This window comes from Abramis brama, assembly GCF_963993115.1.
Source record: "Abramis brama genome assembly, chromosome: 5".
Lineage (NCBI taxonomy): Eukaryota > Metazoa > Chordata > Actinopteri > Cypriniformes > Leuciscidae > Abramis > Abramis brama.
The window spans coordinates 32,367,330-32,390,930 of NC_139967.1; the positions used below are offsets into that span (position 1 = coordinate 32,367,330).

Below are 23,601 nucleotides of genomic sequence, written 5' to 3' on the forward strand. Positions count from 1 at the left end.
ATACATTTTCTGGGCCAGCAAGTTATAATGTCTTAGAAGCCTATGGCGGAGTGATCCAGCTCTCAGATTTAATCAAAAATATCTTAATCTGTGTTCCGAAGTTGAACAAAGGTCTTACGGGGTTGGAACATGAGGGTGAGTAATTACTGACAGAATTTTCATTTTTGGGTGAACTAACCCTTTAACTTTAGGTTTAGTGAACAATAACAATAAACCATGGTATATTGGATACAGTTTTGTTACTCTATAGGAACAAAACTGAAAGAAGCAGCCATGTGCCGTTCACAGTGGTATGCAGAATGATTTAACGTAAATCACTGTTGGATCTTAGAGCGCTTTGCACAGTGCTGCTGAATCTCTTTGAAAAACTCCACAAGTGAATAAGAGGACCGAGGATTCAACTGTACCATTAATGAGCACAGAGACTCTTGTTCCGCCACTCTCATCCTCTACCAGATGTTTTTATCTTCTTTCTGTCTTTCTCCTTCTACCATCTTCAAAACAAAAACAAACTGACCAGTTGTGCAGATTCTACTTGTACTACTTCTTTTTGAATTCAGATTAATTTAGTAAATATACTTTCAAGGGTCTATACTGGAAAAGCCAGGTCGTACCAGCTTAAAGTGGTTAAGCTGGTTTTTGTAACACGGTAACTGGTTTGCCAGTCAAAGATAATCCACTAGCAGTAAAACTCACAGAATTATCAGAAATAGCTAAATTCATCCGGTTCTGCTTCCTTGTCTTAATATTTCTGTTAGCAGGAAGAAGTATATCTGGCAAATATATCTTAGGAGAGTAAAAAGGATCATTTTAATATTTTATCCAGTATGTTAAAACATATACTGTATAACTGGGGCATGAAAATGTGCTGCATAATAGGAATAAGCAAAGTTGCCCATTATGCCAACTAGCATATCGAACATGAGAGTACTCATACTCTGAGAACAACAGAGCACAAACACTCAAGTGGTTTATGCATTTGCATTTGAAAGGCTGGACAGAATATTATGTACTAATTAATTGGTTTGTTTAAATCATGTCACTTATGCTATTTCGGATAACTGTTCCTTTGCAGAGGAGTATTTACATTTTTCGTGTCAGGATCAGGATTATTAGTAAGCTCCAAAACTGGCAGACGAAAGTGCTCTAAACACAGATGGTACGAACAAGGACAGATCAAATTAGCCGAAAGCTTTGGTCCCTATGGCCAAACTATTTCAGCAATAAACCTAAAGTGAATGGGGAAAACTGCAAAGAACATTGACTGTTTAATAGATGCGGGGCTTTATGAAGCAAGAAGTGAAGAATGCTTTAACTGTGACACAAGAGACTATTGCCACCCACCTGCATTGCTTGCAGGCACAGAGAGACTGAAGAAAGACTGGGTTAGCTGTCGATTAGTGCACTGGGAAACTGTAGAGCTGAGGTACTGTAGTGTACAGCTTCTGGTAAGCTCTAATAGAAAGTGTGCCATTTTAAACACTTTCATGAATCACACACTGCATACAACAGCCTAATTTTATTAATCTGCATTTTGTGCTTGTTTTCCAGTAAAAAAAAATATCTAAACATTATTATGTTTTCCCATAGGTAAATTAAGCATACACCTCACTATATTTTAAATAATGTTATTAAAAATCTTAACTCAAGATTTGTTCTTTGAAAACAAGTCTTAAATATTGCATGCAGTTTTGCTTGCAAAGTTTAGATGATTCTACTGGAAAACAAGAAAAATATTGATTAATAATATTTTGCAGTGTACACACAGAATCTGCATTGGACTCCTCTGCATTTGTGTGAAAAAAAGACCTTGACATTTCAGGGAAATGAGTTTAGATTCACCCAGTAGTTGGTTTCAGTCATCTGGCTGGGGATGTCAACCCATTAGACTTTGCTTAGCTTCATTTATTATGCATTGGTCTCACATGTTTGTGGAACGTGATATTATGTGTGTGTGGTGGGTTTCAGGACTTTGAAATGAATGGAGAGCTGAAGATGGGTGTGATCTGCCTGCTGGAGGAGGTGTTGAGAGACCCTGACCTACTTCCCCAGGAGAGGAAAGCCACAGCAAACATACTAAGGCAGGTTACATAAGCACATCCTCTCACACATGAAAACCAAAGCACTTTTGGAAAGTCACTTCGGACAGGAGTGTCTTTAAAGGTTGTATCAGTGATTTCAGGCCCCCCCAAAAAAGATCACATTCATCTAATCTTTCCTAACGATCCGCTAGCTGCCCGCCCCATAAGCATGCCGTCAAAAAAACGCGTCTCTGTAGGCAGCCTAGGCTCTGAGATCTGCACACAAAAACAATTGGTTTCACCAACCACTCAAAACCAAAACAAATAGTGTTCCAACTGTAAGGACCACCCATTGGCCCAACGACGGAATCCAACGGCCTGGCGAAGGTATAATGCGTGTATAATGCATCTTCTCAGCGCTCCAGTGAAGTTCACTTAATTTATTGGAATTTAGTTTTAGTATTACTTTAGCTCTACGCTTTCAATTGACTCCAATTTCAAATGATAATCAAATTTAGATCGTATTTCTGATTAGAAAATAATCATAAATATTGATTATGAATTCATTTAGATCTTTGATTATTCTGATTATCCCATACTTTCAATTATTTGTTCATTACGGACCTAGTGTCGCTTTGAGACGTCACATCGCGAATGTGAGCTCACAATCACAAACTAGCCAGTCCTGAAATAGTCAGAGGGTGCAGTGCAAGTATTTTACCCTATGCAGCCGCTCACTGCAGACCCATAGGTGTAATTTTTTATAATATTTGCAGCGTACAACATGCTAAGTCAGGAGATCAGAAGGTCTTCCTAAGATGTGCCCCATGCTCCATTCATAGTGCCTTCAGTTTGATCTATCCTGGACAAAGATTTGCGGAAACACCAGACTACATATTAATCTACTAAAATGAATGATTTCTAAAACTTCAGAATAATCAAGATGTAACATTTATTTGTCAGGTAAAAATGTATCATGCCAATTACAGAAGTAAATGATTAAAAACCAATTCAGAAAATATATGACATCATTTACTCAAAGATGACTCTAAAAGTAAGCAATGTTTTCCTGACAGAGACACACAGTAATGTGTCAGGGCTTTCCAACAGGAAAACACTGAAACAGCACTGTGGGGGATGATCCTGGTAAAGAGTCCCAAAGATTGCTCTGTCCCCTCGCCTTAAATAACCAGCCCAGAGCAAAAGGGGTTATACAAATGTTGTTTAGAGTTGTTTGGGCCAATCCATGTACCCCAGGGGGGTAGCACCTGGTTTCAGGAGATATCGTAAAGAGATATCAGCCAGAGAGGAGAAACAGGATTCTCCTAAGTTCTCAATCTTTCTCATTAAACCAATGACTGCAATGAAATTAAGACCATTTTACCAATCGCACTGCGACACTTAAAATGATACCAAACATGGAAAGGAAAAACAACATATTCACAAGATACACCATATGTGTTATATAGACATTCTTAATGAACTTTCAGTGCCTTGAGGAGGGAGAGGGGGGATGAGTTGAAGTCAAACAAGGGGACAAGGAGATAAGTTTGGGCAGGACAAGGTTCTGTGCTCTGTCTTTGCTATCTTCTGTCTAGGGTGCATTTTATGGCTTTATTGCAGGGTGCATTTTGTTTTAGCAGGAAAATCAGTTCTTACACAACCAATCACCGACAGGGGGTGGGTGTTGTGAGGTTTTGTGCTCGTGCACGGCTGCACGCGAAGTCGGAGCTGAAGAAGAAGCTGCCTCAAAACCTCACAACACCCACCCCTGTCGGTGATTGGTTGGAACACTATTTGTTTTGGTTTTGAGTGGTTGGTGAAACCAATTGTTTTTGTGTGATCTCAGAGCCTAGGCTGCCTACAGAGACGCGTTTTTTTGACGGCATGCTTATGGGGCGGGCAGCTAGCGGATCGTTAGGAAAGATTAGATGAATGTGATAAAAAAAAATTTGGGCCTGAAATCACTGATACAACCTTTAATATAAATGTAGATCTTTTTCGAGATTTTGTTCTCAAGGGAAACATGAAAGCTGATTAGACGAAGTTGGCTTTTTATCCTCAGTGCCCTTTCTCAAGATGACCAGGACGATGCACAATTGAAGATTGAAGACATTCTTCAGATGGTGAGAATATGTTATAGTCTTTTTACATGTGTATAGACCTGTGTTGAATGTGGGGCTTATCAAGTCAAATTAGCTTCTAAATAGCCAAAAGACTTTAGATTACATCAAAGCTGAGAATAAATATGGATGAATGGATGGGTATTTGGATGGATGATAGATAGATAGACAGACAGACAGACAGACAGACAGACGTTCACCCCCAGTTGTCTCACATGTCCATAGATATCTTATTACATAAAGTAATATTTCTGGTTCACATCATGTGTGTCGAGCAGCCAGTGAAGGTTTAGATCTCAGAGTTTGGCATCATCATCATGAGGGACTAAATTACATGTTCAAACTGCAAATCTCTGAGCAGCAGGACTCTAATTACAACTTCAAACAGCGAGACTGTTGCTGTCCGCCACATGCAAACTCTACACACAAAAACACACTCGAAAAGACATTTCAGGGGTATTTCCTTTCTGAAATCTCCATGTATTGTTGTAAATGATCATGCGGTTACATTTCAAAGCCCTGCTAGTGATATCTGCTGAGTTTCAATTTTAGAGGCATGGTTTTGGAGGGGTTTCTCTTGTTGGATAAGCATGTCATTGGCAGTATAGGAAAAATAGCTATTACTTTATGCGATAAGACTGATGTTTATTAATATTGCATTAGAGACATCTGCACTGTATACAGATGCACTTTATTATGCAGTCAGTTCCACTTATTCCTCTGCTTATATTGTACATTTAACAAACATTTTATGCAACACTCTGTGTTGTAAAAAGAATTGAGTGAGCTACATTAGTTGATTTTAATGTTTCTTATGCACCATTGTTAATAGACTGAAGGCAGATAAATGTATTCATACACACACACACACACACAACTGTATGATATAATGTGCTACTGGCAGCACCATACTGGGCTCACTAATTACAAACACAGCGTGTGTGTGTGTGTGTGTGTGCGTGCGCACGCGGACATGTTTAATAACATGTTGTCTGGACATATACACCCTTATCTTGCTTCTGAAATCCTCACCTACTGTGTTAATTGAAAAGTGTCTGTGCCAAAGAAAACATAACCAACAGTCACTCATCACTAATTGGCAGTTTGATTATAGATTTTCATAAGTTCATAAATGTGTAATTTCTAGCCATCAAATGAGCATCAGCATGATATTTTGCACTTTGCCATTAAAGAGTGTTATATTATATTATAAAAACAGTTGTCCCCGGAATCGAATGTTTACATTGTTAAAGGGATAGTTCACCCCAACATTTTTGAAACCTATATGACTTTCCTTTATGTAACACTAAAGGTGGTGTTCTGAAGAATGTTCATGCTGCTCTTTTCTGTGCAGTGAAAGTGAATGATGACCACATATATCAAGCAAGATTTTCCCTTAATATATCCAGTCTGTTCCTCACACATATATCTATCATACTGTATGGCTTTTTATTTTCCTTTTGAAGCATGATATTCACTTTCATTGTATGGAAATAAGCAGCATGGCATGGATTTTTTTGTGTCCAACTGAAGAAAGACTTGAGGGAGACTAAATAATGATTTTTTTTCTTTATATAACTTTTTTTCATATACTTTCTAGATATGCAGTATACCTGAAAGAGTTATTAAACATTTACAGTGCCATTTTTCAAAGTGAATAACTTTTTATGTGTCTGTTCATCTCATCCAGGCTGAATGCCCAAAGGCTGAGTGTTTCGAATCTCTGTCAGCAATGGAGATCGCTGAACAAATCACTCTTCTCGATCACATCGTCTTCAGGAGCATTCCCTACGAGTGAGTAGAGCTTCAACACCGTACACAGAGATGCAGACCTCAAGCCTCCAAAGACACCAGAGAAAAATGCATGAACAAATCTGTCAGCTTTACTGAACATTTTCATTATGGGCCTCAAAAAAAGCTCCTGTGTTCACGGTATAGAAGAAGCCTCTGCAGACTTACATCTATCAGAATACACTGACTGTGCTCTTGCTGTAGGGAGTTTCTGGGCCAAGGATGGATGAAGACAGACAAGAATGAGAGAACTCCATACATCATGAAGACAAGTCAGCACTTCAATGATGTGAGTATATATGGAAATATCTATAGGCCATCTTAGCTAGGAGATACCGGGTCAAGTTGTCACATGTAGAAGTGTACTGTGTCTCAGTAAGTATAGAGTCAAAAGTATAATTAGTTTTCTTTAATAATGGTCTTGTATTTTACTTTTAAACACCTAGTTCAAATCTCCCACATTAGAATATTTGGTAGCACTTCACTTAAAATATATATAATGCATGATAAAAGTATTTTTAATGCATTAATTATGCTTTGTAATGCACCTTTGTATGTTCTCATGAATAATTGTATCCACATTTATAATGCATTATACTTCTTATCTATTCAATGTTACACTTTTCGAAAGTGTAATGCCGTAAAACACAACCCATTTCAGATGTAACGTAATATCTGCAAATATTATAATGCATTTTAACTTTGGTTACAATTATTTAATGCATTATACTAATATGTAGAATACCTTTGTAATGCATTATACATAAAGGTTTTAAATTAAAGTGCTGCCAATCAATTGGAAAATTCCAATATTGGATTTCATCCATTCATCATGATTTGAGCTGATATTTATGAAAAAATAAATCCTATATTAAAAGGGTGATTTCACAAAAATGTTTTTCATAAATATACAAGTCATGTTGTGTTTTTATTGAGGCATGTTTCACACAAGTTTTAAATGTTATGCATGTATACAGTTTTCTGATTGCTGGATTACTTTGCCACAACAATGGTACTTTTATGTTAACATCTACATTTTTGCCGATTCATAAATTATTTAATGTCTCATAATTGTCTTACCGTTAAATTGTTTTGCTACAAATAGGCTGTGTAACATGGAAAATATACAGTACTGGGCCATGTTGTCACAGAATGTGTTCATTGAAATGTATATTCTTTCCAGTAATGATGCAAATGTTTTTTGTAGCCAATACTTTAAGGTAAAGTATATGTCTATACAGACATTGATTTTCAAAAATAATCGTACACTATTAAATATTCACTGGAGTAAAAAAGTGTGTCAACTTGCCCCGGTCATCCCTCCAATGATAAAAATGTCTCTCTCTCTCTGTGTGTGTAGATGAGTAATCTCGTGGCCTCCCAGATCATGACCCACACAGATGTTGGCTCTAGAGCCAGCTCTATTGAAAAATGGGTAGCAGTGGCTGACATTTGCCGTTGTCTCAACAATTATAATGGTGTCTTGGAGATCACATCTGCCCTGAATCGGAGTGCCATCTACAGGCTTAAGAAGACATGGGCTAAAGTGTGCAAACAGGTGAGAGATGCACTGCACTGTAACATTTTGTGTAGTAGATTATACCAGTGTGGTAAATTATTCACCACTGTTGTGTCTTTTCAAACAGACTAAAGCACTAATGGACAAACTTCAAAAGACTGTGTCATCTGAGGGAAGGTTTAAAAACCTGAGGGAAACTCTAAAAAAGTGAGCTCTTGCTGCGACATTTTGAGAACCCTACGTTATTATCGTTTGATAACTTATGACTTGTGTGTGACCTCATTTCTGTCTTTCTGCAGCTGTAATCCACCTTGTGTTCCATATCTGGGTATGTACTTGACAGACCTCGCATTTATCGAAGAGGGAACCCCAAACTTCACAGAGGAAGGTCTGGTTAACTTCTCAAAGATGAGAATGGTAAGAAATGATATTGTATCCTGCATACCTGTAATTTTCTTTGGGATTAATACATTTTTGTGTCAATTATCTTTGAGATACTGTGGATAGACTGATAAATCATGACACTCTGCCTGCAGATATCTCATATCATACGAGAGATCCGACAGTTTCAGCAAACTCCCTACAGAATTGAGCACCAACCAAAGGTTAGACAAATAATTCATATTCAGATCAGGTCCTGACTCCTGACACCTCTATCTATTCCTGTTGCTTCAGTAACATTACTATAGACAGAGGTGTAAAGTCCAGGTTCAGAAAGTAAAAGTCCTCCTCAGTATTTTGTTCCAATCACCTGGATTTGCTAATTAGCACAGTTTTTCAGCCAGGAGAGAGAACTAATTAGTGAAATCAGCTGGCTGAGTTCATGGGTGGAATAAGCATATGGCAGGACTTTTACTTTCTGACCCCTGGACTTTATACTTCTGACTATAGATAATTTGATTGATCTCAGGCATGCAGACAGTGTGTTGTCTGTACTGCTTATACCATTTTTAGACATTCAGTGACTATTATTTGCAGATGCAATTTATAGCAATCAATGCTTATTAAATTATACATATATATAGTTGATTACATATTTTGCAGTTGTATTTAAACCTCAGCTTTTTATTATTAATAATTACATATGATGGTATTTACTTATTTATTTAAATAAGTATATACATTACCGTTCAAACGTTTGGGTAAGATAAAAAAAATAAATTAATACTTTTATTCAGGAATAGTAACAGACATTTATGATGTTTAAAAAAAATATGTATTTAAAATAAATGTTGTCCATTTGAAATTTCTATCCATCAAAGAAATCTGAAAAAAATAGTAAGCAGCAAAATTGTTTTCAAAATTGATAATAATAAGAAATGTTTTTTACTTACCAAATCAGCATATTAAAATGACTTCATGTGGATCATGTGACACTGATGACTGGAGTAATGATGCTGAAAATTTGGCTTTGAATCACAAGAATAAATCGCATTTTAAAATATATTAAATAAGCAAACAGTTATTGCTGTTTTACAGTTTTTTTTTATCAAATAAATGCAGTCTTGGTGAAAATAAGCGACTTCTTTCAAAAACAATAAAAAATCTTACCAACCCCAAACTTTTGCAGTTTTGCCAGGTGTTTGTAAAGTTGCTGAACTTTTTTTATTTTGCTTTTTGTGCGAATGAGATTGTGTGCTTTAAAATGTGATATGAAATAATTATGAGCATATTGGACTCCAGATGAACCATCACATTATGTTCTTTCCAGTGTTTTTTATGAAATGCTTGAAACTTTTGTGTGCAGTATGTGTCATTTTTCTTCTACTCTTATTCTACTCTTATTTGTAATCCGTACTCTAACCGTTTTCATGTAATGTACTGTTTTCATGTCCAGGTCACACAGTATCTTCTGGATAAGACCTTGATTATGGATGAGGACACACTGTATGACTTATCTCTCAAGATTGAACCCAGGCTTCCTGCATGAACTACAACCTCAGTACCTGGCAGCTTCCATCTAGATGTGCTTCTCACTCTTGGGGTGTTTTGAAGGCATGAAGCATGCCTAGTGTTTGAGAAAGAAGGACGCGAAGGATGGAGGGAACATGTCCGTTTGAAAGTGTGAAAGGGTAGAGGGTCCAGGTTTGGAAGAGAGTATTAAACAGTGCTCACCACCACAATGTCACCTGAAGGGTGACTTTTATCATGGAGATAAAGGACAGAAGGATGAAAACTGGCCACTGTCAGAGGTCAGGGGTCATGAGTCATGAGTGAGTTTCAGGGTCTAGCAGATTTTAAGAGAGCGGGTGAAGATATGTAGCATGTACAGAAGTAGAGCTATTAGCCAGTTTGTATGTAGTGTATTGTGGCCCCCTGGGCCTGTGGCCCCTGGCACATCCCCTCATTGGTAATGGTAGTGACTTTGTGCATGAACTAGACTGTGGGTTTGCTGTGCGCTTTGCCTCAACTTTACACTCCATGTGCTTTCCCATCTGCCAACAGCTGGCTGCATTGAACCAAAATGCCACATGATAATTTTAAAAGATACATCATTCTTCTAAGTAATGGGAATGTATAGTAGCTTTCTAAAATACTAACCAGTTGTAGATGATATTTAGATTTCGTAATTTCCCCTGAAGCGATGTGGGCTCTTTAAAAAAAAATGTGCCTTCTCACATTCACAGACACTTGTAAATGAAAACTAATGTCTCAGCAATGCTTGAAAGTTATGATAATAGCAAACGATTGGCCTCTGTAGCAAACGACAGAACAGAGATATTCAGACTAAGTATAAATTAGCATTTTCTTCCCAAATTCTGAAACATCTTACTTGAATCGCATCAGCTTGCAGATATACTCCACTTGCGGTGGGTTGCATCATCCATGCATTTAAAAAGTACAAGTTGAGTTGATATTGTGCAATGCAAACCTTTTCTGATCTGATTTTACAGTAGGCTGAGGCTTTGCCGCCCCCTATTGGAGAAAAAGGCTCATTATTGTTGAGTGATTATTGGCTAAAATGCCTGGAATCCAATTCTGACTCTTCAAGTTATTCAATAATCAAAGCTTTCCTGCTTTTTAATGTAACGACCCTCCTGGTCAGCTAACCAGAAAAGAGGGCCTCTCCATTATTTGCATGAAAAATTCAGTGATCGCATGTTGGAAAATGCATTGCAAGACATGTTTTGTGGTCATGTGTCATTCAGCTGCTGTGTAGCCTCTTTTAAACTCTCTAGAAACCTCAAGTAAAACACATAGATGAATATATTTAACTTCCCGTTTGACTGCACTTCTTTATCTAAATACTTTGATCATAATAGCTGGAGATTTCATATGCATAGACTGGCAGGGAACTGTCAAATTGGCCATAAATATATATCTACCACTGTGCTGTATGAAGACAATGTTGTTTCTGTCTGATCTTTCCTTTCTTCAGAGTGGGATGGATTTCTATTCTTTATGTGTGAGTGTGTGAAATGCATGAGAGATGTAGGTGTGAATGTAATCTCAGAGGTGAGTGGGTTGGAAAGGTGTGAGTTACACTCTCATCAATGTAGCGTTGTTATCTTTAAAGCAAGTGTGACGGTAGTATTTATTTCCTGGCATATTTATTTGACCCTTTTTTGTATATAGTGTGTCAATATGGGTTTATGATATAATGTGATTTTTGTCCCCATCCATCGCCATGTAATATTTTAATTTCTGTAAGCACTCCTGTAATTGTTACATTTAGCTAAATGTGTTAAGAAAAATGTAGCATATCTGATTAATTTACAATCCTTTGTCCATTTTTTTTCTCTTTTTTTTTTATGCGTTTAGTGTGATGTGCACAGAATTATTGCTTTGTTATGTTGCATGTCTTTGCATGTCCGGGTTGGATCCCTTCTGTGAAAACTGCTTTTTGTACATTTCTGTATCAAACTATTTTTCCTTATTTTTCCTTCCTCTTTATTTTATCACTGATTCTCTTGCAGAATGTATGGCCTCAGTACTTCAATTATATGCTTTCATTTCAAATAAATCAAACAAACAATGGAATCTACACTAAATTACTAATCAAATGATTATTATATGCAATAAGTCCATTCGTGAAATTTCCTCACTGTTAAATATTCCACGGTCAACTGTTAGTGGTCATATAACAAAGTGGAAGCAATAGGGAACAACAGCAACTCAGCCACGAAGTTGTAGGCCATGCAAAATCACAGAGCGGGGTCAGCGCATGCTAAGGCGCACAGTGCACAGAAGTCGCCAACTTTCTGCAGAGTCAATAGCTACAGACCTCCAAACTTTGTGTGGCCTTCAGATTAGCTCAAGAACAGTGCGTAGAGAGCTTCATGGAATGGGTTTCCATGGCCAAGCAGCTGCATCCAAGCCTTACATCAAGTGCAGTGCAAAGCATCGGATGCAGTGGTGTAAAGCCACTGGACCATAGAGCAGTGGAGACGTGTTCTCTGGAGTGACGATTCATGCTTCTCTGTCTGGCAATTCGATGGATGAGTCTGGGTTTGGCGGTTGCCAGGAGAACGGTACTTATCTGACTGCATTGTGCCAAGTGTAAAGTTTGGTGGAGGGGGGATTATGGTGTGGGGCTGTTTTTTAGGGGTTGGGTAAAACCCCTTAGTTCCAGTAAAAAGGAACTCTTAATGCTTCAGCATACCAAGACATTTTTGACAATTTCATGCTCCCAACTTCGTGGGAACAGTTTGGGGATGACCCCTTCCTGTTCCAAAGTGTGGGAGCATTGGCAGAGAAAGCCCTGTCCCCAAAAGTCCGCAACCTGGTGCAGGGGGTGTCCAGCAGGTCTTTGTCAGAGGACCGCAGGGAACGTGACTGAGTGTAGGGGTGGAGGAGATCTGTGAGGTATTTTGGTGAGAGTCCATGGAGAGATTTATAAGTGAGCAGGAGGATCTTGTAGGTGATGCGTGACTTGACTGGCAAACAGTGGAGCTGTTGGAGGATGGGAGTGATATGTTGCCAGGGATTTGTGTGGGTTAGAACCCTGGCAGCAGAGTTCTGGACATACTGGAGTCTGCTAAGGGCCTTGGTGGACAGTCCAGACAGGACACCATTGCAGTAATCCAGATGGGACGTGATGAAGCCATGGATGAGTGTCTCAGTTACTGAATGTGTGAGTAAAGGCCGGAGTCGTGAGATGTTTCTGAGGTGGTAGAAGGCAGACTTGGTGATATTGTTGATGTGGGACCGGAAGGAGAGAGTGTAGTCCAGGATGACGCCCAGATTGTGCACCTCAGGAGATGGGGAAATGGAGCAGCCATCCACAACCAGGGCCAGGTCTCCAACTTTCTCCAACAAAGACATGGATGAGCGAGTTTGGTGTGGAGGAACTTGACTGGCTTGCACAGAGTCCTGACCTCAACCCGATAGAACATCTTTGGGATGAATTAAAGCGGAGATTGCCAGGCCTTCTCGTCCAACATTAGTGCCTGATCTCACATGCACTTCTAGAAGAATGGTCAAAAATTCCCATGCACACTCCTAAACCTTGTGGAAAGACTTCCCAGAAGAATTGAAGCTGTTAGAGCAGTAAAGGGTGGGCCAACTCCATATTAAACCCTATGAATCAGGAATGGGATGTCATTAAAGTTCATGTGCATGTAAAGGCAGACATCCCAAAACTTGGCAATATAGTATAGATCGATAGATAGAACTACAGCTAGTAAAAAAATTTAAAGTCTCTCTCTCTCTCTCTCTCTCTCTCTCTCTCTCTCTCTCTCTCTCTCTCTCTCTAATCCTACCAAGGAAGGAAGGGATGAGCACAACATGGCTCTGGTGTTAAACCAGATAATGCTTGAGCTGGGCAAATCAAATACCAGTTTAATTTTATCCATCACACACACTGTCCTACTAGCTTTATATATCCTCTATAGCCACATCTGACAAAATATTAAATGTACAAGGGTATTTTCTCTGAAAATGGAGATATCCCTGCTGAAAAATCCAGCATAAGGTATGTTTTGCATGCTGGGACTAGCTCAATTTTGCATAAGTACATTGTTGGGGAAAGTTACTTGCTTTTTTTTTAACAGGAAAAAAAGTTATTTTTTTTTGCAAATGTAAAGGCCCTTTCAAACAAAAAGTGATATGAATAAGCCTCAGACAAAAGGAAATGCAAATTCATGCCTGTACAGTAGAGGGCGCAGCTCAAACCTTTCAGATGTGCTGTCATTCTGGATTGCAGAAGAAAAGGACACAGGAGAAGAAAGTTCAACACTCTTACTTCAAAAATGAAACTCAAATGTGATGTTTAAGTCATTTTTGCTTATATGGTTGAATTGGATCCTTGATGGTCAGCAGCAAAGACATAAAGTTAATAAAGTGAGATTAAACACATAAAGTACATTTGTGTTATTTAACATTTAATTATTGCAGGTTTGCATAGTATTTTGAGTTTGCATTAATCATTCTGAGGAATCATTTTGTGCAAGTGAGATGAGTCAATGCATGCTCACAACTAGACAGCACACAAATGCCTCTGCAGTTTGCATTTACTCCCGATTTCTCTTAACATGGGGACAAGAGAGCTGTCAGTCAATAAATGGAAGAAAAAGGTAAATTTCATTACTTATTTGAAAAAATAACTCAGATATTTTGTTGTAAATTTAAAAGTACTATGCTACTTTACTAGTTACTTAAAAAGTAATATGATTACGTAACTCACATGTAACATGTAATCCCCAAAATTGATGAGTACTATACCAGCTCTAACCAGTATAAACCAGCCTGGACCAACATGGAATTCATGCTGGTTTATGCTGGATTTTTCAGCAGGGACATGATTAACATTGTAAACTATTTAGTAATATTAACATATCTAAACACATACAGTAAAATAATGGCTCTTGATGGACTACAGTGAGTAAAAGGGAAGTATATACAGTATGTACAGTAGTATCTCAGTCACAAGCCATACACTATCACTGGCACGTAACTGGAGGTTTCCACTGGTTAGGGACAGCTCAAGGACACAGAGACGTGGTGTCATGCTGACAGATGAAATAGGATTGGCTGGAGAGATGAGCTCTTATTTTGAGCACAGGCCCGCTGTGGTCTCACTCTACAGGGAACAGTCTACTGTACTGGAGCCTGAGAACCATTCAATCCAACAGGTGAGTACAATAAAGCGTTTACTTTAGCAATCATTTTATTTGTAACTTTATTTATTGACAGAAATTGAAAGATACCAGATCAGCATGGAAGCTAGATTTTTGCAGTTGCAACAATGCTGAAGATATTTGACAAAGTTTAATAAGAAAGTGTTGGCTCTTTTTGATACCAATCTGTTTAAAACAAGAGTTGATTTATAATCAGATATAATTAAATACATATAATTAAGTTAGTTTAAATTATAACTAACTTAATAATTAAGTTTATAAATTAGTTTATATTTAAAATTGTGTAAAATAATGTTTGTTTTGCATTTCCAGTGCACCATTTTCTAGTTTTTTGTTTAGTTTATATAATTTACACCATTACATATCCACTAGAAACACTAGAAACTAGAAGTGTGACCAGCGCAGAGCCACCCTGTCCCACAGGTCATGTGATCATTGTAACATATGGCAGGAGAGTAATTGCATAAGACCTTTGGCTGTGGCTCCACTGTCATTTGTAACACTGTAAACAGCACTGACCTCTTCGGAATACAGCTAAAATATCTGGAACCATTGAGACCATATCATTTCCTCATAGGGATAGTGAATGGTGAAAATACACTATCATTCACATGATAGTGAAAATACAAACATCATTAGCAAGTAGTCCCTTCTGAAAAGTGCTGTGCTTATTCTTATAACTAAATGAAGTTTGTGTGTAAGATTTGTATACATTTTTGGTGTAAGGTTTTACCTGATGTCTGGAACGTGTGACACATGGGCTGCGCTGTGTGTTACTGGGGAAATATAAGGTGGCACATATTACTTTGGCAAGTTCAAAGCCATGGTATATTTGGATACTCCAGTGGAAAATATCAACATGTACGTTAGGACACAGAGGTTGCTCACCAATGTCAAACTACTGTATCAGGAATACCTTTGATTGACACTTTGAAACACTCCTCGGCAATCAATCAATCAATCAATCAATCAATCAATCAATCAATCAATCACAAATGTCTACTTAAAATTTACACATACTTATTGATACTTAAAACCATAATCAGTTTTAGAATTCAAATCCAGTTAGTTCACCCAGTCATTTACTCATCCTCATGTCATTCCAAACATATAATTCTCATTCATCTTTGGAACACAAATTAAGATTTTTTTTATTTTATTTGCACATCGCTTTTGTCCATCGCTTGTGAGCAATGCACATACTGTACAGAGCTCTAGAAAGCATGTTGAGCTTACCATATTTGATGAGCTCTATGTATTGCATGTGTGTTTTTGAAACTTTTTGAAACTTCTTGGTTGAATGGACTTTCAATGGATGGACAAAAATTATGTGTGAATATTAAATACAAAATTTGTGTTTCAAAGATAAACAAAAGTCTAATGAGTTTGGAACAGAATGAGGTTGTGTAAATTATGACTGAATTTTGATTGTTGGGTGAACTATCCTTTTAATCTTTTATTGGCCATCTAGGAACTTAAGAATTTAAACTGGTGAATAAACAAACAAAACAAAAAGGTATGAGCTTAAGGTTTACTTGTACCTGATACATTTTGTTGTTACCTTAGGGACCATTTCTACCTGAGTTGACCCTTAAAAATGACTTTTGTTGGAGAACTCAGGATTAATCAGTCACAAAAATTAATATTTTTTATTTTTTCACTATTCTCCTGTATCTTTATCCTGTTATTATTGTAAATGTTCAATAAACAGATTAAGCATATATATAAATATAATTTGAATAAAAACAAAGATATTTATTTGTATATTTTATGTAACATTAATTTTGTCCTCCGCTCTGAAGTTCAGGTGTGTGAGTGAGTGAGTAGTGGCGATGGCAAGCATGTTCACTCGAATGCTTTCGGGACGCAACACGGCTGTGATCATGGCCAGCCTGGGCGCAGGTACCCTGGTATCCAGCTATGTCATGATGACTGAGTCAGGAGTCTCTGCTGGGGAGAAAAAGAAGCTGTACCCACCCAGGTGAAGGATTCAGTTGCCTTTCGGTTACTCTACACTTTCTCTTAGTTTCCAGTTAACCTGAGAATATCTTTTTGTCCAACGCTACAACCCAGAAACAATTTAATGTCATTTGCTCTTCATCTTTCCAAGTGCTGACTACCCAGACCTGCGCAAACACAACAACTGCATGGCTGCTACTTTGACCCCTGCTATCTATGGCAGTCTGAGGGACAAGCTGACCCCTAATAACTGGAGTCTTGACCAATGCATTCAGACTGGAGTGGACAACCCTGGTCATCCCTTCATCAAGACTGTGGGCATGGTAGCTGGTGATGAGGAGAGCTATGAGGTACATTGGACCAAATGTGAATAAAAATAGATTTGGAGTATATTAAACTCAACAATACAAAGTTTTTGATACCACTGTGTTTGAAAAAAGAGTTGATTTTTGTTACAGGCACAGTTTCACCAAAATATGGATCTTTATGAGACTACTAGTGACACTAGTGGCCTGTGCTGTCTGTCACAAATACAGAAGTAACAAACTGTAAAATAATTTAACTGTCATAGTATTTTTTTTTAAAATACTGCAGAATATAGTTTTGAATGCCAGTAAGAAAAAACTAAATGTTTAGTTCTGTGCTCTGGTTACTGTCAGTCTAATTTGAAGAGCATGTTGTAGTCAGTTGAAAAGATAAAGAAATCTGCACTGATTTTATATTACACTGTCAAGGTTCTTTATTGGCATCTACAGTATGGTTTCATGAATAACCTTTAACATCCATGGAACCTTTCCATTGCACAAAATATTCTTTATAGTGGAAAAAAGTTCTTTAGATTTTTTAAATGTTCTTCAACTAGGAAATAATCCCAGACAGCAACATAGTGTCGGCCCAGATCTGGCCCACATCTACACATGGAATCCCACACGTACCAGATGTGGGCCAGATCTGGGCCGACGCTATGTTGCTGTCAGGGATGGTTCTTTTAAGGACTGTTCTTTGGGGAACCAAAAATGGTTCTTCTATGACATCAATGCAAAAAAAACCCAAAAAAACATTTAGAACCTTTACTTTTAAGAGTGTATATTGAGATTGTATAGTAAATAATAATTATTTAATTGTTCATGGTCAACTATGTAAATTAGTAGCATCAAAATGAATTATGCTTGCAATCTTCTGCATGAGTACATGCACTTGAACTTTATCTTTGACTATGGTTGTGATTCTCAGGTGTTTGCTGAAATCTTTAACCCAGTCATTAAGGACAGGCACAATGGCTATGACCCTACAACCATGAAGCACCCAACAGACCTGGACAGCTCAAAGGTAAAGCCTTCCTCTTGTGTCTTTAGTTCTGAACCTTTAACAAAACCTCATTCCGTCAAGAATATGCAAGATGAGACTTGCCTCAGTTTAGTTTAGTTAGTTACATTGAACACTGAATGATTTTACTGATGGCCTTTAAACAGATCACCTCCGGGATGTTCGATGAGAATTATGTTCTGTCATCACGTGTGCGCACAGGGCGCAGTATTCGTGGACTCAGTCTGCCACCCGCTTGCACCCGCGCTGAACGCCGTGAGGTGGAGCGTGTGGTGGTCCAGGCTCTTTCTGGACTGAAAGAGGATTTGGCGGGCAAATACTACAGCCTGACCGAAATGACTGAGCAGGAGCAGCAGCAGCTGATTGATGTAAGTAGTACACACAATAGAAACGTGTTCCAGTTTACCCAGACAGCAACATAGTGTCGGCCCAGATCCGGCCCACATCTGGTATGTGTGGATTCCACGTGTACCAGATAAGGGCCGGATCTGGGCCAACACTATGTTGCTGTCTGGTTAAACTAAGGAGGCAGACACAGATGCGTGTCATTTGCATTTTTCCAGTAAATCAGGGCTTTGCAACTTTTACAGACACAGCCGACTCTTATACTCTCAGCTGACCTAGGTTATTGATTATACCAATTAAAATGTTAATTAACATTATTATGTCATACAATGCTTGTCAAATATCATGTAAATCCAAACATTGTTTGATTTTTTTTATTATCATTTATGTTGGTTATGCTATAGAGTTCTGCAGTGATTATTTTTGTTGGCCAAGCGAGAAGTTAGCATCCCCCTAGTTTTCTCAAAAAATATAAACCTAACAGAATTTTTCTATTGGCATTTGGATTATTGCAGAAAATAAGCTCTGTCACCAACAAAGGTTTATGATTCTTACACATTTTGTTCATCATAGTAATCTTCACGAATGAATGCAACTTATATGGATTCCTGAATGTATAATGAATATCCTGTATGATCAGCAGAAGTAAAAAGCAAAACGTAGGCTATAAACAAACTACACCATGGTCGCATTATGTTTCTGACAACTCTTTCAGTCTTTAGTTCAGAAACATTTTCCCTGTTAAAATAGAGTTAAAATAGTTTAAAAGAGCGCAATTGTAAACACAACAATGAGGTTGTGAAAACGTGAGTAGATGAGTATACCTGTTCAGTGTGATGTCTGCGACAAACCTCTAGTTCAATTCAGCCACTTGTTAGAAATCACCTTTTCAAGAAGGCAAAATCTTTTAAAAAATCACAAAGGGGTTTTACTGATGTATTTTATGTTGTAGAATAAAACATGAAAATATCTTGTGTTGTGTTCACCACAGACCTTATTTTAGGCATTTAACTAATAACCTATTGACTTGCTAGAATCGTAAGTGCTAAAATGCTAACTCGTTTCCGGGATTTTTGGCCAACAAAAATTGTTATCCTTGCAGCACTCTATTCTGCCTGGTATACAAACATAGTAATGCCAGAAACACATATAAAGTTGGTTATCCAGCATAAACTTAAAGGCACACTATGCAAGATTTGTATCTTAATATAACAGCTTCGAAATCATTTCGATGGTAAACAAACTCGTAGTAGGGCGAATTCCCCCCGATAGCAAAGGGGGGGGGGGGGGGGGGGGATCCGCTGGCAAAACCAGCAATGCAAGTTTGAGAGGTGGCGCCCCGACAAATCTTGCGAGAATCACGACTTGCTTTACGGCACATACATCAACAACATATGAAGCAGCCTCTAATTGAAGACACTAGCAGGCTTTTCAGACGTGAATCATGGCAGAGTCGACGAAGAAAACGAAGAAAGTGCGGTCGGAAGAGTGCAGAGACGGCTCTGCGTGAGTGGTATTTACGACAGTAACGTTAAATACAAGTACTCCACAGCAACTCTAGGGGTCGCTGTTTGAGAAAAACAGAAACTGCATAGTGTGCCTTTAACTAAGAAGTCTTGCTGGTTTAGCTACTTTTAAGGACACTAGCCCTAGCCCAGTATCCAAAATATCCAAGGTGCTATACATGCTCGTGTTTTCAACAGGGTAGTTGCATATTGCAATTCTCTAACAAACCTCACTGCTCTTGTCTTATGGTGGCCTACCAAAGGAACACTTCCTCTTTGATAAGCCAGTGTCTCCTCTCCTCACTTCAGCTGGTATGGCAAGAGATTGGCCAGATGCTCGTGGGATTTGGTAAGGCTGAAGAACTACGGACCCGTAGTTAGAGCATAGCACTTTTTCCCTATAGCACATCCTTTCCTAGTCACCCATAAGCTGACTCAAATAGTCTCAGCTAAATGTCAGTTTGAGGATCTGTTTTCTTTCTGGCATCTATATTCCAGTGCCAGAGAGGCATTTTAAACATAATAATAACCATTATTTTTCTAAATTGCCACATTAAAATTGCAATGTATAAATGTAGAAAATTTAAAAATGCAGTGTCATTCATGAAAAAATGAAGAGAATAATTGTTTAAACTTAACTTTTTAATAATGAGCTTATTGACTATAAATGTATTCATACAATTTACATGCAGGCATTAAAATAGGCTTTCAAACATTATGAACACTAACCTGTCACTCCCATGAGATCACAGCAAGAGCAAACCACAAACATCCAAGCAGTTCACAATGGACACAAAATCAAGTCCGGCCTTACATTTTTCCTTGTTCGAGAAGCCGTTTCACTCATACATAACAACAGGGAAGAAAAGACTATTGAAAATTCTGTTTCATGCTGACTTAAATCACACTACTTACCGTTTCACTCAGAAGAATCTGTAACGCATGTACTTACATCTACTGTCATAAATAGGAAATGCATCCAGTCTGACCGGAAGTTGGGATAAAACATATAAAATGGCACCAAAAAATGGCACCATTTTCCAACACTGAACCAGTCCTGGCTTCACTTTACACCCCCTTTTTCTTTTCTTGACTGAAAATTCTAGGACCACTTCTTGTTTGACAAGCCCGTATCACCCTTGCTGACTTGTGCAGGGATGGCGCGGGACTGGCCCGATGCCAGAGGCATTTGGTACGGTGCATGAGACTTGCATTACCAGAGGGTGCAGAGAGCATGTCATATGTGTGTTACATAATATATGACCCTGACAGAGGTCTTAATAAATGTCTATTTTTACTGATTCACACTCACAGTCTTGCAGTACGACAACTGCTAGTGCCTGTATATGGAATCAAAAGCTTGTGACTTGGTTGCAGTGAAAATTTAGGGCTGAATAAAAGAAAGTTTTAGCTAAATTTGCTGAATGTATTTTATGATCTGTCCTCATGTCCAGGCACAACAATGAAAAGACATTTTTGATCTGGATCAATGAGGAGGATCACAGCCGTGTCATTTCTATGGAAAAGGGCGGGAATATGAAGAGGGTGTTTGAGAGGTTCTGCAGAGGACTGAAAGAGGTATCATTGTCAAAACATTCAGTACAAAAATGCACATTATCTTTAAATTAAAATTAAACAAGTTCCATTTATGATGTTTGTTTCTCACAGGTAGAGAGGCTGATTCAGGAGAGAGGCTGGGAGTTTATGTGGAATGAGCACTTGGGATATATCCTGACCTGTCCCTCTAACCTAGGCACCGGTCTGAGAGCTGGAGTCCACGTCCGTCTGCCCCTCCTTAGCAAGGTGTTACAATCTCACATGGCTCCGTTAAATCTAAAGTTTAAATTAGTGCATTTCACAATGCCAAGGTCGGGTTCAATTCCAGTCAAAACTGTTCAAATGAAATTTAAATGTTAAATTATCCACAGTACAATTACTATCTGAAAGAGTTCATGCAAAAATGCCCTCTACTTCATATATCCTCCTGAACAGGATTTGCGCTTCAGTAAAATTTTGGATAATCTCAGGCTACAAAAACGTGGCACAGGAGGTGTAGATACTGCGGCTGTGGGTGACACTTTCGACATCTCCAACCTTGACCGTCTAGGCAAATCTGAGGTAAACAGCTCCGCTTTGATAAGTGCCTTAATGCTCCTGAAAGTACTTTTAATTGGATAGAAGCAAATTCTATAACTAGAATGTACTCCAATGGAGATTATATCTGCATGTTTTAGTAGAAAATAAGTAAATGTTAGAGGTCAAAAATAATGAAACAGTAAATAAACGTTTTACAATATGTTTGCAAAAATTTAAGATCTAAAAAAGCCTATCCAGACAGCAACATTGTGTCGGCCCAGATCCGGCCCACATCTGGTACGTGTGGAATCCATGTGTACTAGATGTGGGCCAGATCTGGGCCGACACTATATTGCTGTCTGTGCATGCTCTTGATGTGTAGCTGGTGATTACATCCAATTTTATTTGACATTGCCTTTCAGGTTGAGCTCGTTCAGTGTGTGATTGATGGCGTCAACTACCTGATCGACTGTGAAAAGAATCTCGAGAAGGGCCAAGACATCACTGTTCCTCCACCAGTAACCCAGTTCAGGAAATGATGACATCCTTGTGAGAGCAACTGAAGGGTTAGGCAGCTGAGAGACCTGTAACCTGTTGACTCTCTTCGTGTTATCTATTCTAAAGGGAACTCAACTGAATAAATTATTCATATTTTAATTCAGTGTTGTGGAATCTTTTGAATTAAGGCTGGAAAACACTACATGGTTTTTGCCCAGATTTCAGACTAAGAAATCTTTACTCATATGTGGCATAGAATTCAAATAATTTCTGTTCAGCTATTTGGCCCAATATCATGACATGAGCTGTTTAGGCTGTTAGCCTAAGGCCCCTATAATCATCATCACCTTTCTAGCGACAGCCCTGCTGTTTAGCCTTATCATTAAAGACCTTCTCCTTAGATGAATTCCTTTTCTGAAAGTAGATTAAGGGTGTCTAGCTTATAATATCATCAGTTAGCCATAGCTTACAACTGGGTCTTTCTCATAGCCTCTGACTCTCAATAGAGGATTTTTTTTTGTGTGTGTGTGTGATCTAAGATCAGCAACCTGATCTAAACCTGAACTATTATTATATTTAGACTAATAACTTGATATTATAAATAATAAATGCAAATATTATTTCATATTCATATGAAAAATAGTAGTTAGCTACTGATTAGCTAATAGTGAACTATCAATTCAACTGAGCGCTATAGGCCTACTTACTAATTTGTTAATCAGAGGTTCTTGTTAGTGCGTTAGATAGTTACTCATTTATTCCTGTGTAGTTATTCATTAATGAAGGAACAGTATTCTAAAGTGTTACCAGTATGTCTTGTAATGCGTCATAAAGCCTGCTTGAAATTTTTTTTTTGTTTGTTTTTTTTTGCCATATTTAGCCAACATATCAATGAAATCTAAGGGGACTTTTCATTCAATATTTATAATGATTATAGTATAGTCTGTTTATGGCGCTACCAGGTGTGTTACGCTGATTTACTAGGCCTATAGGCTATGTTGTGTTGAGGATTGGGTCGTTATTATTCAGTCTGTTTTAGATAAAGTGAGTATTATGTCCACTCACGGACTGTCTTAAAAACATCCACAGTCACACATAGCCTACAGTAATAGAAATATGAAATTAATAGCTTACCAGTGTGTATTCATAGCACATGAAATGAGTGAATGAGAGACACGTGCCCTTGTCGTCTAACAATGTTAACATATTAAATTGTAAAATTGTATTCTGATTTAAATTCTGTTCAATTTTAGACTACGGGGTATTTTAATTTCTAAATAACCTTCATGATAAAAAAAAAGTCATGCATACTGGACTTAAGTCCTAGTTATTAGGACTTTATTCCGAATCGGTAGACTA

The 23,601-nt window shown here is 38.0% G+C and overlaps 2 protein-coding genes across 8 annotated transcripts in view; both read left to right on the forward strand.

The window, feature by feature from the left end:
• Positions 1–11,435, forward strand: part of rasgrf2b (Ras protein-specific guanine nucleotide-releasing factor 2b) — a 67,656-nt gene extending 56,221 nt beyond the window's left edge. For all 6 annotated transcript variants that reach the window (XM_084115061.1, XM_084115064.1, XM_084115062.1 and 3 more), the window contains 9 exons: positions 1,969–2,081; positions 4,087–4,147; positions 5,835–5,938; positions 6,140–6,224; positions 7,296–7,493; positions 7,582–7,661; positions 7,754–7,871; positions 7,991–8,059; positions 9,292–11,435. In XM_084115061.1, the coding sequence (XP_083971187.1) occupies positions 1,969–2,081; positions 4,087–4,147; positions 5,835–5,938; positions 6,140–6,224; positions 7,296–7,493; positions 7,582–7,661; positions 7,754–7,871; positions 7,991–8,059; positions 9,292–9,384 (921 nt within the window). In that variant the 3' untranslated portion in view covers positions 9,385–11,435. The remainder of the gene's footprint in view (positions 1–1,968; positions 2,082–4,086; positions 4,148–5,834; positions 5,939–6,139; positions 6,225–7,295; positions 7,494–7,581; positions 7,662–7,753; positions 7,872–7,990; positions 8,060–9,291) is intronic.
• Positions 11,436–14,406: 2,971 nt separating this feature from the next.
• ckmt2b (creatine kinase, mitochondrial 2b (sarcomeric)) lies at positions 14,407–22,401 on the forward strand. 2 transcript variants are annotated; one of them, XM_084114649.1, is made up of 10 exons: positions 14,407–14,527; positions 16,336–16,514; positions 16,644–16,842; positions 17,726–17,821; positions 17,965–18,186; positions 19,932–20,017; positions 21,123–21,246; positions 21,337–21,471; positions 21,661–21,786; positions 22,167–22,401. In XM_084114649.1, the coding sequence occupies exons 2-10, from the start codon at positions 16,366–16,368 to the stop codon at positions 22,281–22,283; spliced, it is 1,254 nt and encodes a 417-aa protein (XP_083970775.1). In that variant the 5' UTR covers positions 14,407–14,527; positions 16,336–16,365; the 3' UTR covers positions 22,284–22,401. The 2 variants fall into 2 exon arrangements, with proteins under 2 accessions (XP_083970775.1, XP_083970776.1); XM_084114650.1 differs by having other exon boundaries at positions 14,420–14,527; positions 16,341–16,514.
• The last annotated feature ends 1,200 nt before the right edge of the window (positions 22,402–23,601 follow it).